This window comes from Palaemon carinicauda, chromosome 40 (genome assembly GCF_036898095.1).
Source record: "Palaemon carinicauda isolate YSFRI2023 chromosome 40, ASM3689809v2, whole genome shotgun sequence".
NCBI classification, from domain to species: domain Eukaryota; kingdom Metazoa; phylum Arthropoda; class Malacostraca; order Decapoda; family Palaemonidae; genus Palaemon; species Palaemon carinicauda.
The window spans coordinates 43,100,069-43,115,068 of NC_090764.1; the positions used below are offsets into that span (position 1 = coordinate 43,100,069).

The following is a 15,000-nucleotide window of genomic DNA, read 5'->3' on the forward strand; positions in this document are numbered from 1 at the left end:
TGGATGCTACCAAATATGTACATACTTTAATGGCTATTGTTTTCAAATTTATATTTTCATAATATTACCCTGTCTAAGCAATGAGTTAACTATTATTCGCTCTTCAGAATAAATGTCCAATACGTGGGCATCGATGGTATGGGTGTGGCATACATGTGTTTCTCTCTCTCTCTCTCTCTCTCTCTCTCTCTCTCTCTCTCAACATGTTTAAAATATGACAAATTGAGAGGTTTTATCTATACATTTCGTTCTTTCTGTTTCAATAATTATTTCTTGCCTTCTAAATTATAATCGTTCTCTCGCTTTCATTTTCTACAATAATTTAATTCTTAAACAATTAAAGACATAAAAAATACAATTCCTATTGTAAAAAAAATAAATGAAATATGAGGCCAGGTCAAATGGTCAAGTGCTGGGACCAAGGAAAATATTCTGAACCAGTAAGATGTGACGAAATTAGTTTCTTTAAAAGGAATACAATATTTAAAATCTAACTCAGACAAATATGTACAATTAAAAAAAAATATTACTTCACACTTTGATTTGCAAAAACTAATATTATGCATATGTATTTATAAATAACATATTTTACAAATAGTTTAGTCTTGTTCATAATATAAATAATCATAATCATAATGTCGTAGATGATAATAAATAAAATTATTACTATTATTATGACTATTATTAATATCTAAAAATGAAACAGACAACGAAAATATATAAATAATATTTCCGTTATATCATGTTCCGCTCTCTTGAGGTCAAACTCTCACGCGCTGCCCATACACACAGAAGACCACTGACCTGAATCAAGCCAAATCCCACCTGGGGAAAAAAATCCTTTTACGCATTCCCTTTCATTAGCTACATTTGTAATTGGTACTTTGGCTCCAAGAACACCACTCAAGCCACATCTCTCTCTCTCTCTCTCTCTCTCTCTCTCTCTCTCTCAAGGGTGTGCAGTCTAGTAATTTTGTTAAGGGTAAGGTGATGCAAATCTCGTTTATTGATGTTACCGCTAGAAAAAAATTTTTTTTTTTCTTTAAACGGTACAAAATATTATTCTTATAGAAAAGTTGAATGTGCACCTAATATCTCCCTTTAGCCAGATGAATATTCAAGGCATAGTTGCTAATGATACAGTATATATTTTTCTTTCTTGGTTTGGGTCAAAAGGCACGAAGACCCAGTAAATGTCACGCCCACTTACGAATAGAAAGTTGTGGTCAGAAAATTCACTAAGTGGAGGGACGAATTTCAGGCAAACTTGTATTCTAAAAGTGTTCTAAATATCCTAGAGGTCATGCTCTCCTCCAAGATGAACTTTGTTGGCCTTTCACCTTAGTTAAATATATAACAGGGCAAGGGGTTCGGTAAAGTATTTTTTCTTTCATGGGAAATTGATGAAAATTTTGTTTTTATGTCAATCTTACTAGATTTTTGCCATATGGAGATAAAATTGCATGATTTTTGGGTTCCTTTTAGGAGAGAAAATCTTCAACCCCAATTTTATTGTTACTTTTTGACGTAAATATTTCATTCATAAGGATTTCATGAAATAATTTTTCTACAGTTCTATTCTGAATTAAGAAGAGCCCTCACCCAATAAACGAAAGGTAAGGAGACAAAATAAACAACACACCAGATATCATTGTCAAATATTCTTAGCTCCTAGTTTTTCAAGTACTATCTATATTATTGAACCTTTCCATTCTATTAATAGTAGGAGTTTTTACGTTACTTTAAACTCTTCTTGAAGACTTTACATTTTAAAATAAGTATTCAGTCCTTCTCTTCACCCTATTTATTCATCCCCGTTTGGTATATTACTTGGTATATATCCTAGAAGATGTTACCAGGTACGCAAAATGGACTGGTCTGAAGAGTCACTACAGGTTCTGCAATAGCATGTTCGTAGTAACCCACCCGTCCTCGCTCGGGAGTCAAATATGGATCCTCTCACTAAATATGCTGCAGATCACGTAGCTGGGTTCAATAAGAGCTGTAAATGGGTACTAGAATCGAGTGGGGTCAAGAAAAGGGGCGTAGGGATGACATTCTCGTCCATAAAAAAGCAGAATGATGTGCCTTTCTGACACCTATCTTATACTACATAAATTTTTATAAAGGAGATGAGAGTTCTTAGGGATGGATGGATACAAATATTGTATTTGCTAAACTTTCTGGAAGCAGGTAAATTCATGCCAAATCTTTTATATATATGCATATATATATATATATATATAATTATATATATATGTATATATATATACATATATATATATATATATATATATAAGCATCCCAGACTCGATCTAAAATGTTGATAAGAGGATAATCTCTCAAACCACTATATTCAATCAACAAAAGAGAAACCTTGAGAATGGATGAGTAGAGCGAAAGGTTGAAAGAAAGTGGTTGAGTGGAAGGGGGAATAGGACAATGGGACGTCAAATGGGGAGCCAGAGAGCGAATCTCCCGTAACCTAACCCATGCAGGACTATGGCCCATCCAGAACCTCATTATTATGGGATTCGTTGAATATTCTATACCAGGCTTCATTGGAGAGAGAGAGAGAGAGAGAGAGAGAGAGAGAGAGAGAGAGGGGGGGGTGGTATGGGTTGAGAGAATAATTTATACAAATATATACATAGTGTATAAAAATATTCCTAGACTACTGATCTACAACATGGATAAGCTCACAGACAAAACTCTCATTAAATGCCAGATCGATAGAATGTATTCTTTCGATCTTGATTAAATGTGTCATACTGCTGCATGACGAGGTGATACTTAGAACTCCACCTTAAACTGAAATAAACCCGAACGTGATACACATACATATATGCACATAGCAAATGTGTGTGTATGTATGTGTATATATATATATATATATATGTGTGTGTGTGTGTGTGTGTGCGTGTTTCTTTGATATACCATTAACTCTTATTCAGTCTCTCATCTTGTTTCTGTGGCTCTTTTATAAAATCATCTTCCCTTAAGACAAACAAAGCGATTACCAGGTGTGCTAAAATTTCGAAGGCGCCGCACAAATTCTGAACTAATAAGAGAAATATTTGTAATACGACTGCAATCGAAAGTCATTCAAGCAAATTTGCTTGCGACAAAAAATGAATATATTGGTGCTTTTTCTTCAAGCAAATAACCAATGAATCCACTTTAAATCATTCTTTATTTCACAGTGAACTATATTCATTATTATCGTACACAAAAATCTGATTAAGTGTTATACATAGCAGAAATATAATCAGATAATTTTATAGGAATTCCATTGTTTTATGCGTAACTGAAGATGTATGGCTGTATAATCCTCTCATGAATCGAAAAAAGTTATTGTTGGAGATATTTTTCAACATACTGTATTAGCAGAAAGTATTTTTATCGCGATTTAATTTTCTGGTGTTTTGTGTCAATGGCTGTTGCATGGAACAGACCAACACAGAATTTATACATTTCATATTTTCCTGTTAAGAAAAAATAAAAAAAAAAAACTGTATTTCTTATTTTTTTTTAATAGTGTAGTCGCAATTCCATGCACCAAACATCCAGTGAAAATATGACACTACAAACTAAAACGTATCGAAGGTTTTCAGAGTTGCAGAAACAAATAAGTGCTAGAATGCCTAAATTCAAGTGACCATGTGGTCTCATCTTTACTATTATGCACTTTACTCGAGTAATTCAAAGCCTACATATTCTTATACACTACTAAGAATAGGGTGCAATACAATTTATAAAACAAACATTATGGTGTTTACCAACTGTTATAGCGCAGAAATAGAAGAATCTGGTAGTTACATTACTGAAAACATACTGGGCACATTTTATACAGCTGGTTCACGGCACTGCATATTCTGGGATCAGGTCTCGGTCTTTATTTCCCTCTGAGCTTTTGAATCTGACATTGATCTTTGATCTTTCAAGTGTGGAACTTCTAACGGGGATAAACCCTTCCAATAAGAGGAGTGAAAACCTTGGTCAACAATACTGCATGAAAAACAAAATTTTCTTCTGTTTTCTTTTCTTATAAAGAATGTCGAATTTCTGCCACTCACTTCTGTCAATATACTGAGTTTGAGCGTATAGATGAGTATGATATAACTGTATATATAAATATAAATATATATATATATATATATATATATTATATATATACATATATATATATGTGTATATATATATATATATATATACACATGTGTGTGTGCCTTGCAAAAATTACAGTTTAGACCTGGTTTAATTTGTCTTCTTGAGGAAAGAATTGGTCTTTAGACGATGATGTTCATTACGTTTCATCATTCGTATATAATAAGGCTCGCCAAAAAGACTTGCGATATACTTGCAAACACAGAATTCAGTTTAGTTAAAAAGCTAATATGCAGGATACTACTTTAGCCGGTAACAAAGAAAGTTCATGGACCTTTTTTTCTCCTGTTTAATATCTGTTGACCATACTCCAGACTTCATTACTTAACAAATTTTGGAAAGATCTTGCTAATTCGATTGAGTCTCGTATTGGCTTTGTATTCCTACATATATGAAATTTCAAAAAATAATTTTTTTTTAAGATAATACATTAATATGAAGTAAGACGCATGATTATGGACAAAATTATATAATATTCTTAGATCTTATCAGTAATTGCAATTTCCGATAATTTCCTATATATAATCATTGAAACTTATTGGCTTTCGGGCTGTTATTGCTAATAATGATTGGGTGGTTATTGATGAATAAAACAAAGTTCAGGCAATTAATGGTATTTCGAACTCCTATTGTATATTATTATTATAACCGTTTTATCCTGTATTAATGTCTTACGAATTAGTATATACCTTACTAAAGTAACTTAAAGGCCAGCCATTTTATTTAACCAATATCAAATCTAATAAAAACAAACTTCTATGAAGGAAAATTATAATGATTCTAAAAATTAGTCTATCAGAGAACATGATTCCAAAGTGCCCTTACACCGGTTTCGAATGAAACATAAATAGCTACATTTATGAAACATGCTTTCGAATATATCATACAAGCATTAATGCTCGTGATGCAAGCAATGTTAATTCCAGATGTCTTACAATGGAGACTAGATTCAAACAAATTGCATGAGGCAACACGATCTCTTTTGATCAATACCAAGAATGGTTGCATGACAGCTGTGCAGAACTTTCTAAGCCATCAACGAATGGAAGAATATTATTATAAACTATCATTATATTGCAAAATGCATGAATGCCTTAATGCGCATTGCACAGCTTGTTTTAAGGCTCGAAATACATTTCAATTCCATGTTGATGCTCATTGGGTAAATTTGGTATGTCACAACATCAACAAATTTGGATGGATTGTCGATTTCTCTGGTGGATTATCTAGAGATACTACTTACGTAACATACATAAATAAAATATTTTGATCTTAAATACAGATACACACATGCAATATATATATATATATATATATATACTGTATATATACAGTCTATATATGTACATATATACACAGTATATATATATATATATATATAATACATATATATATACAGTGTAAATATATATATATATATATATATACACACACATATATATATATATATACACACATATATATATATATATATATACTGTATATATATATATATATATAATGCATATATATATATACTGTGTATATATATATATATATACATATATATATACTGTATATATATATATATATATATTTATATATATATACTGTATATATATATATATATATGCACACACATACAAAACTAATCTAAAAAAAACTATCATCTCATTAGGGATGAGTCCTCTACCGAAAGTGATAACTATACAATTCTCAGTTGGCAATTTTTAAGATCATTAAAATACCGGATCCACACTGTACTGTCTAGTTAAAGAGAGCTATAATAGATTTCCTAGGAACTATGCATAAAAGGTAGTTCCATTATCATGCTGGAAATAAATAAACAAATACATATAAACGAGACATGTCACTTATCTGAAAAATTTATAGAATGTCATAAATAGCCTCTTAACCTTAGAACAAAATGACCATAGTGTCTAGCATTGTATAGCACACCTATACAACAAAACCTACGGAGCAAATTACATCCACATAAAACGCGAACAGTCCCACCGGGGAACCTGACCACTCTTTACCTGCAACAGGCCAGGAAGCGACCATTCCTGACGAAAAAGGAGGATTTGGGAAAAAGATAGAGGGTAGGTAGGATACCTCCCACGAGCACTACTTGAACTTACAACCCTATAAAACAGAAATGGAAAAAGTAAAAAGAAAGAAAAAGACATCCTCACCTTAAAACACATTGCAATGAAAATTCTCTCTCTCTCTCTCTCTCTCTCTCTCTCTCTCTCTCTCTCTCTCTCCTTATAAGCCATTGTTGTTTTGTTAAAGTTTTTACAGTTTTTATAGGACATATTTATGTCAATGTTGTTACTGCTCTTAAAATATTTTATTTTTCCTCGTTTCCTTTCCTCACTGGGCTATTTTCCCTATTGGAGCCACTGGGCTTATAGTATCTTGCTTTACCAACTAGGGTTGTAGCTTAGCAAGTAATGATAATAATAATAATAATGAATATTCTCTCTCACCTCATAAGCCTTTGCAATAAAAATCTCTCTCTCTCTCTCTCTCTCTCTCTCTCTCTCTCTCAGGCACAGATATTCACAAGATAAAAAAAACAAATCCATTTCTTACCTGAATTTCCTGAATGAGTTCCTGTTCATCGAGAAGCACCACTTTACAGTGGTATGTGCGACTCTTGTCTCCGAAACACTTCATTTTGATATGATCCAACGGATGGCTGACGAACGAGAGAGGCAAAAACAAACAGGGGCGAGGAGGAGCTTCGCTCGAGAAAGAAGATTGCAAGGAAGAAGAGAATAACCAGAAAAAAGATATTTATTTACAAAATGTGTAATATAGAATAAGAGACAGTTCCATTAAAGCTATCTTGGTATGAATCTAAATTATGTCTGAAAGTTTAATTCTTTTTTTTTTAAAGATTTTAAAATGACTTTTTAACCAGGAAAGAAAGGAAATTAAATATAAAAGATTAGCCGTTAGTGAAGATAGTTAAGACTCCTAATTAATAAAAGAGCCTCGCTCAGCTTCTAGCCATTTTGCCTCATCGCCACTTCTGAAAAGAGAAAACGAATTCATTAGAAATGCAGAAGAAATAACTTTTTTAAAAATAAATAAAATATACACCACCTTCGGCACATATAATCATAAAAATATGTTTTATGACGCAAAAACATATACATTATATACATACATACATATAGAAACATATATATCTATATATATATATATATATATATATACATACACATATATATATATGCATATCCATATTAATACTCTCTCTCTCTCTCTCTCTCTCTCTCTCTCTCTCTCTCTGATAACATGTTTACAGTACAGACCAAAATATCATACGCAAAAGCTCTCATAGGCTATATACAATCCGTACTCAACCCCAGGCCACCTTAAAATCCCAGCCGGGTTCTCTCGATTCAATGTTCTAATTCCACCCTGTTTACCGGCAAAAGTTAAATACATTTAAAAAAAAAAAATAGGTGCACTTTTAAAAGTTCTTTTTTATTTTGCCTTTATTTTGGTAATAATAACGGTATTTTCACTAAACCTCGACTGGTACAACTTGATTTCGTATGCAAAGAAACTGACAACTGTTTGTAATAGGATTAACTACAGAAGTTCACATCCATGAAGGAATTGGTAAGCTTGACCCAAGCCCTCTACACAACGAAGCAAAACAATGTCTTTCTTCTAAAACTAAAAGGAAAATATTCTTCATATAAATACACAAAACATATTTAAAATCATAAATTGAATCTATGCAATACAATTACTACTTAAGATGTAAAAGCTTAGCGTTTTGCGAAATATATAATAATACTCTTGAAATATTAGTTTTTGCATAATAAACAGTTTAAGACCATTTACACATGTGTGTACGGCTGTCCTATAAGCAAGAGGTCGAAAGTCACCGGAAGACACCAAGTCCGTATTAAACCTTAACCTATCATTGGCATGGTCTAAGAAAAACATTGCTAGAACGAGGACATGGAATTCCTAAACAAAGGCGAGATATAGAGATCACAAGCAAATCCCTCCTTACTTAATCAATAAAAAAAAGGTGTAAATAAAGAAGAAATATAATCGGTAATTTGGTGACTAAAGAAATTTAGTACCAATACGTGCAACTAAAACAACAGCAGCAACAACAACAACAACAATAATAATAATAATAATATGGAAAACATACCGCAAAAGTAGGCAAGTAATAAATCGTAAAAACTGAGTTACTCGTGGTATTCGTACAATGCACACAGAGCAAAAAACAACAAATTAGTGAATAAAATAAAAATAAGAATAAATATCATCAAAATAATTCAAAGAACCTATTAATTTCAAAATATATGGCATAGTACACTGTTCTTAATATTATTTACAATAATTAAAAAAAAAATAATTCAAGGGAAACACAAAAGACCCAGCATTCACATAGAAGCATTACTGTGTTATCTTTTCCACGTCTAAAACCATCATCTGGCGTCGCTGTCTAAGATATGTTGGCAGCATCTTTGTATTGTAAAAAGAATGTTTAGAAGGGATTTAGAATATCCATTAGCTATATTCTAAGCTGCCAAAATATGCACACGAGGGAAGAAAGTATCTCTCCCAATGCTAAATAGCACAGACGGATTCCAGCATTATATTCCAAGTCATGGACTGAAAATATAACAAAGGAATAAAGCTTTTGCAATTGAGTGCAATGTCGTATTCAGTCTTATGGACCTAATACATCAACTGCCACATCAGGATCGCAGAAGCAGCAAGCTTTCAGTATCCATATGGGAAATAGCCATGACGTCAGGATTATGAAGGGGGATAGAAAATATATAGCAACCATTGCAAGACATTTCAAGATTGCAGAATTCCTACTTGCAATGCCAGCCAATAGCGGACTGCAAATGCTCACTCAAGGCAAATGTGTTTCATCTGTTTCGTTTCTTGCTCTCCCTCCACAAAATTCCTATTTTCGACAAAAGATTTGAAAAAAATACGATCTACTTTACAATGGTTCCTCTTCATGGCGCCATAGCATTAGGCATGGAAATCTTTAAGTGAATTTTAATTGAAGGAGTTTTCATTTTCTTACGTGTTGTCAGCAATGGAAAGGTCAGAGATTCCTGGTAACTAAAATACGCCAGGAAAACATTATAGATTATATAATTTAATTTATATGCAAGCATTATATATATATATATATATATATATATATATATATATATATATATATATATATATATATATATATATATATATATATATATATATATATATATATATAGTCTATATATGTACATGTAAAATCTATCTTTGCTGATCCAACAGCCATTTATATTGCCTTTACACTTGGATTCCTTCACCAAAACACAATAAATTTTGCATGCAAAAAAAAAAAAAAAAAAAAAAAAAAAAAAAAAAAAAAAAAAAAAAAAAAAAAAAAAAAAAAAAGCCGCCGCTCAAAATATGAACCCAATAACTCTCTCTGCATTGTTTCCCACCATATTCGTTTCAGTCACTCGGTGAAATGCAAACACGCCTGCCAACTGCATTCACGGATAACATAACTCAATATGTAAAAAGATTTTTTATGAATTCCAGAATTTCTTACTTTCTTGTATATCTTGGAAACAAAACTTAACGCTTAAAAACGCTAAGAGCTTTTTCTGATCCCGTCAATTGGTTCATATTAGAAATATGCAAATTATTGTGCGTACCATATCAAGTTTTATACTGACGAGATTCCATTTCAATCTAAAGTGATATTAAGAGCTGTGCAGGCTTTAGGGGGCACTTCATACAGTCCTTGATAAAGGACAAAAAAAATTTACTTAATTATTATTAAGCTTATCTTATTTCGTTGGGGGTATTCATCTATCAGCCGAGCTTATAAGTGGTTGGTATTCTTCTTCGTAGTATATCCGTAACAAAAGATTTGCCAGAGAGTTATAGAATTTGATTCAAGTGCAGCAATTGAGTGTAAAACAGAAAACAATTTAAAAACAAAATTCTTATACAGTAACATGAAAATCAGTAATAAGTAAATAAGGATGGATTTCCTGTAGTCCTCAGAGCTGAAAATTTTTTATTGATTTTATTCTATTTTTCATGGGGGAAAATAAGGAAATCATAGGGAAGACTAAAGGGGAAAATATGTTTTCCTTTCACTTTTCTAGATTTCTTTTCTTTTATTAAGCCGAGAAAAGTGGTGAATTACTATTCACTTAAGTTTTTCTTTTCTGTTCGAACTCTGTTTCATCTTATCAAGGCATTTATTCACCATTAAGAAATTCACTCAAAAAAAAAAAAAAAAACCACCCATAGCCTTTGTGAATTAAAATACATAAAAACCATAGTCTTTGTTCTATCGTCTTGCACTGTCTTGTGTTAGAATTATCTTACTTGAAAGGCACACTCAGGCATATTATTATATCTATTTCTTTATTTCCTCACTGTATTACTTTTCCTGAAGCAGTCCTTGATCTTATGTCATCCTGCTTTTTCAAAAGCGTTGTAGCTAATAATAATAGTGAATTAATGATAATAATAATAATTAATAATAATATTAATGATAATAATAATTAATACATAATAAATAAAAAATAAAATAATATTAATGATAATAATAATAATAATAATAATAATAATAATAACAATAATAATAATAATAATAATAATAATAATAACAATAAACTATTTGTAACAATGTAAATAATAGCAAGAGGGTAAGACAAGTGAAGCAAGCCAAGTGCCTGACGACTAAATCTCTCAAGTTCTAAAATCATTTCATATTGGACTGACATAAATCCAAGAACACTAAAGACAATATCCGTATGCTTTAATTGAAACAATCTCTCTCTCTCTCTCTCTCTCTCTCTCTCTCTCTCTCTCTCTCTCTCTCTCTCTCCCCGATACTTTCTTTGGTTCTGATTCCCAGCATAGTTAATATGTCACACACCTCACAATTACTATCGCCGCTCTCATTATCATTAATTTTTCCCAGGTTCCCATTGCAGTGGAACGTCTGACACCGAAAAAGATGGTGATCTGCCGACACATATTTAAGCGAAGAGTGGTCATTACAATGACGCGTAAGAAGCGCCTTAGATAATTGGAATGCGGGAAGGAAGGAGAAGGAGAAGGGGTAGGGGAGGTAGTAAGGGGGAGGAGGAGGAAGAAACTCTACACGTCTTAGAATGGATTCCACTTAATACTTCCTCCAATTACAGTGTCGTCCTCGATCACACTGTAAATCAGTTACGGAAACGCCATTGCAACAAGGAATTCAGACGGACTTCTTGCTGTAGAATTGAAGGTATGAATTTGGGTCAATTTGGGAACAATGAATGAAGATGGAACTCCTTCATACTCTTGCAATAAACAACCCGACCCTCTCTACGGAAAGAAAAAATAAAAATAAAAAAATAAAAAATAAAAATAAAAAGTAAAGCATCACATTTCCCCAAAAGCAAAAAGGGACAATAATAGCAAGACTGCAAGGTAGAAACAAGTATTGGACCACAAAGATATTATCAAAGGTTAATCATTATAATATACGAAAACAATATAGTTATGCAAGTACAAGAGGTACCGAAATTGAAAATCACAAAAGAGAACTGACCTGAAGCTTGGTTACTAAAAGCAACTATTCCCGGTAATAATGGCGTAATGATAAAAATATGTTCTAGGAATAACTTTATGAGGATATAAGCAATATTTTTTGAGGTGAGGGTTCTCTAAAGATTAGAGATTTAGCTCTAAGAAGATATGAAATGAAGTTTGGATTCATTTAAATGTTCAAGTCAGAGAGAATGTATAATGAAATGGCTTGCTCAAACAGCAAACGATGTCGAATAATAATAATAATAATAATAATAATAATAATAATAATAATAATAATAATAATAGTAACGATGATAATAATAAGAGATGGGGGGAAAGAAAAGAAGAATAGATTACGTAACTCAAAAGAAAAAAACCGATTTTGAACCAAAAATAAAAAATGGGATGTGGAGTAATAGGTTTAAAAGAAGAGTTCTAAATGCCTTGTAGTCAATGAGGGTGTTGATGGTGACGGTACCCACAAACAAATATTAAAAGAATAAAAGCTTTTTAAATACGATCCAGTCAAGCCAATCACAGAGAAGGGTAACTTATGAACAAGAGACAGACAGTATCATAAATATTCATTAGCCGCTGACTTCGCATCATTTTGTTGATTTTAATATTTATATATATAGATGCTATTATTATTATTATTATTATTATTATTATTATTATTATTATTATTATTATCATGAAACGGATAATTAGCAAAATACGGATAATAAATATCGGAAAATTACAAACAACCATCTGATGATGAAGAAAACATTTACTGCCTAATCATATACATGGAAAGTAGGTATTGAAAATAGCTCAAGAAAACGCACTTCCACTAAAAAGTAGATATGTAAAGTAACCCAAATTATGACAAACATTTCTTATGGGAAGTGAACTAATCAAGATCTCTTACAGACGACATTGAGGTTACATTGAATATGCAGACAATCTCAGCAGTACATATAAAATTTAACATATGAGGAGATAGCAAAAGTGGCTAACATATCAAATGGTTAAAATTCAAAACTCAAATAATTTATTTCAAAAAATTATAACCGTATTTTACTCCCCAAAGGAAGATGGAGACATATAACCATAAGCAAAACTAGACAAATTTGTAACCGAATAATTATATTGGCGTAAATAAGAATACATTTTGTATATCAAACTTCAGAACAGCCGTTAAGTTTCACATTTCTATCCTATTATATATTCAGCGCCTACCCAACACGGCTTATCCGATATACATTAGGCTTATATGACCAGCGTGCAATAGGCCTACAAAACTAATTCTACCTTCCAGCATTAGAAAGTTTATTTTATCATTAATAGCCACCGTCTGGCTGTCTATGAAACATTCACCTTTCTGGATTCTTATTTTCAAATAATATCTTGAACCGAAGATTGGCGATAAACAGGCAAGGTAAGTTGTTAACTTAGTAATTCTACACCTAAGTCGCTATCAAACATTCAAGAAATAAAAAGGAAGCAAATAAAATACGATTAAAAATCTGTCTAACCTTCAACAAAAGGTGTAAGGTGAGCAGTCAGTCAGGCCAGGTGAATTTAAAAAAAGAAAAAAAAATCCTATCACGGATAGCCTTTATAATCATACATAAAAACATGTGCGAGTGTAATAAAGCAACTTTTTCTATTAATAAGCATGCTTATTAATCTTATTGTAAATTTAATAAATCAATGCGGTTGATAAAATTTTAACACGTTTATTAATATTAATAATTCTGCTGTATTAGTACCTGTAAAGACTAATTTCGTTTATAAATAAAAGTTGCTATAAAAGAATTGCTATTGTGTAAGGAGATTTTGTTATCTACAGTAGACATGTATAACTAACGACTATCGATATATAAAAAGCCGAATCACGTGGCCTTTATGATGAATTATAGATGTAACCTTGAAAATCAATGTATATAGTTAAAATTTTGAATTAATTATCACATCCCATAAAGGATGCATCTAATTCAACAAGTAGACATTGCATTAGTACCTACAAAGCCGTTTATACCTTATACTACCAAATTACTCTGGGGATGAAAAATGAAAAAATCAATCTACAAAGCGAAAAAGAAAGTTAGCGATTTAATATAACTAAAACTTTTACTTAAGACACCAATATCACTTCAATAAAAACAAGATTTCGTAACCCTTATAACTAGAACATGTTTGGTATCAGATGTGCTACAGTGGAGGTTTTTTCTTTACACATTCCCATTATAATAGCCGGAAATAGGGTATAACCACAAAGTGAATATAATAATGGTCGGACACTACACAAATTCAGGCTCAACAAGTCGTTTAAAGGTTTAAAGGTTGCTCATGAATTGCAGAGGCAAGGGACAGTGACATTGCCCTAGCAATCAGGACAATGCCCTAGAGACTGACCATATACTATATGATTAGCGCCCAAGCCTCCTCTCCACCCAAGCTAGGACCAGGCATTGGCTGCTGATGACTCAGCAGATAGACCTATAGGCTCCCCCAAACCCCCCAAACCTTAGCTCACAAAGATGGTAAGGTTGCAGACACTAATGGCACTAACGAGTGTGAGCGAGACTCGAACCCCCGACTGGGAAACACCAGGCAGAGACGTTACCAATCAGGCCACTTAGCTTTTAATGAACACAAAAGTAACAGTACCAACAACGATAACGATGAAATTCCGAAATAAAATTTGTCGATATTAATGTATGCTGAACAATCGCGTTCATGAGAAGGGCATGAAAGATAACCACCTAAGTTTTTTTGGAAAATTCTGTTTCGTTCTTCCAAGAGAATTAAATTATTAGAAAAAATTATACTTTTAATTTTTATTTTCTTTTAATACGATATTTTGACTCTTATTCATTCACCATGAATTCCTGAGCACTAATTGTAGCAGTTCTCTTGATATTTTTCTTTTATATATCAAATAATCAGTTTCCCACTTAAAAGCTTTACAAGTTTAATAATTCCTGAACCATTTCAGCGTTCAGTTTACTACACTAATACCATCAGCCTTGCATTATACCTCATGTAATACTATTAAGTGGTGTATGAAAGACGATCAGTCATATCAATGCATATTCAATATTCCAAAATTGACATCTCCAGCTAACTTAAAAGAAAAAAAAAAGAAAAACAATAGTTTTAGCGGAATGAGTTCATCTCAGAAGATTGGATACTCTATCGTTCAAGACAGTTATAGATTTTATATTTTCTAATTATTTTTTATGAAAAATATCAATTTCTTATGGCTCT

General features: G+C 31.9%; 1 protein-coding gene across 5 annotated transcripts in view; it reads right to left on the reverse strand.

Annotated features, from left to right (window-relative positions):
* LOC137631735 (band 4.1-like protein 4) overlaps nucleotides 1-15,000 on the reverse strand; it is a 773,040-nt gene that overhangs the window by 725,578 nt on the left and 32,462 nt on the right. For all 5 annotated transcript variants that reach the window (XM_068363632.1, XM_068363631.1, XM_068363630.1 and 2 more), the window contains exon 2: nucleotides 6,745-7,186. In XM_068363632.1, the coding sequence (XP_068219733.1) occupies nucleotides 6,745-6,828 (84 nt within the window). In that variant the 5' untranslated portion in view covers nucleotides 6,829-7,186. The remainder of the gene's footprint in view (nucleotides 1-6,744; nucleotides 7,187-15,000) is intronic.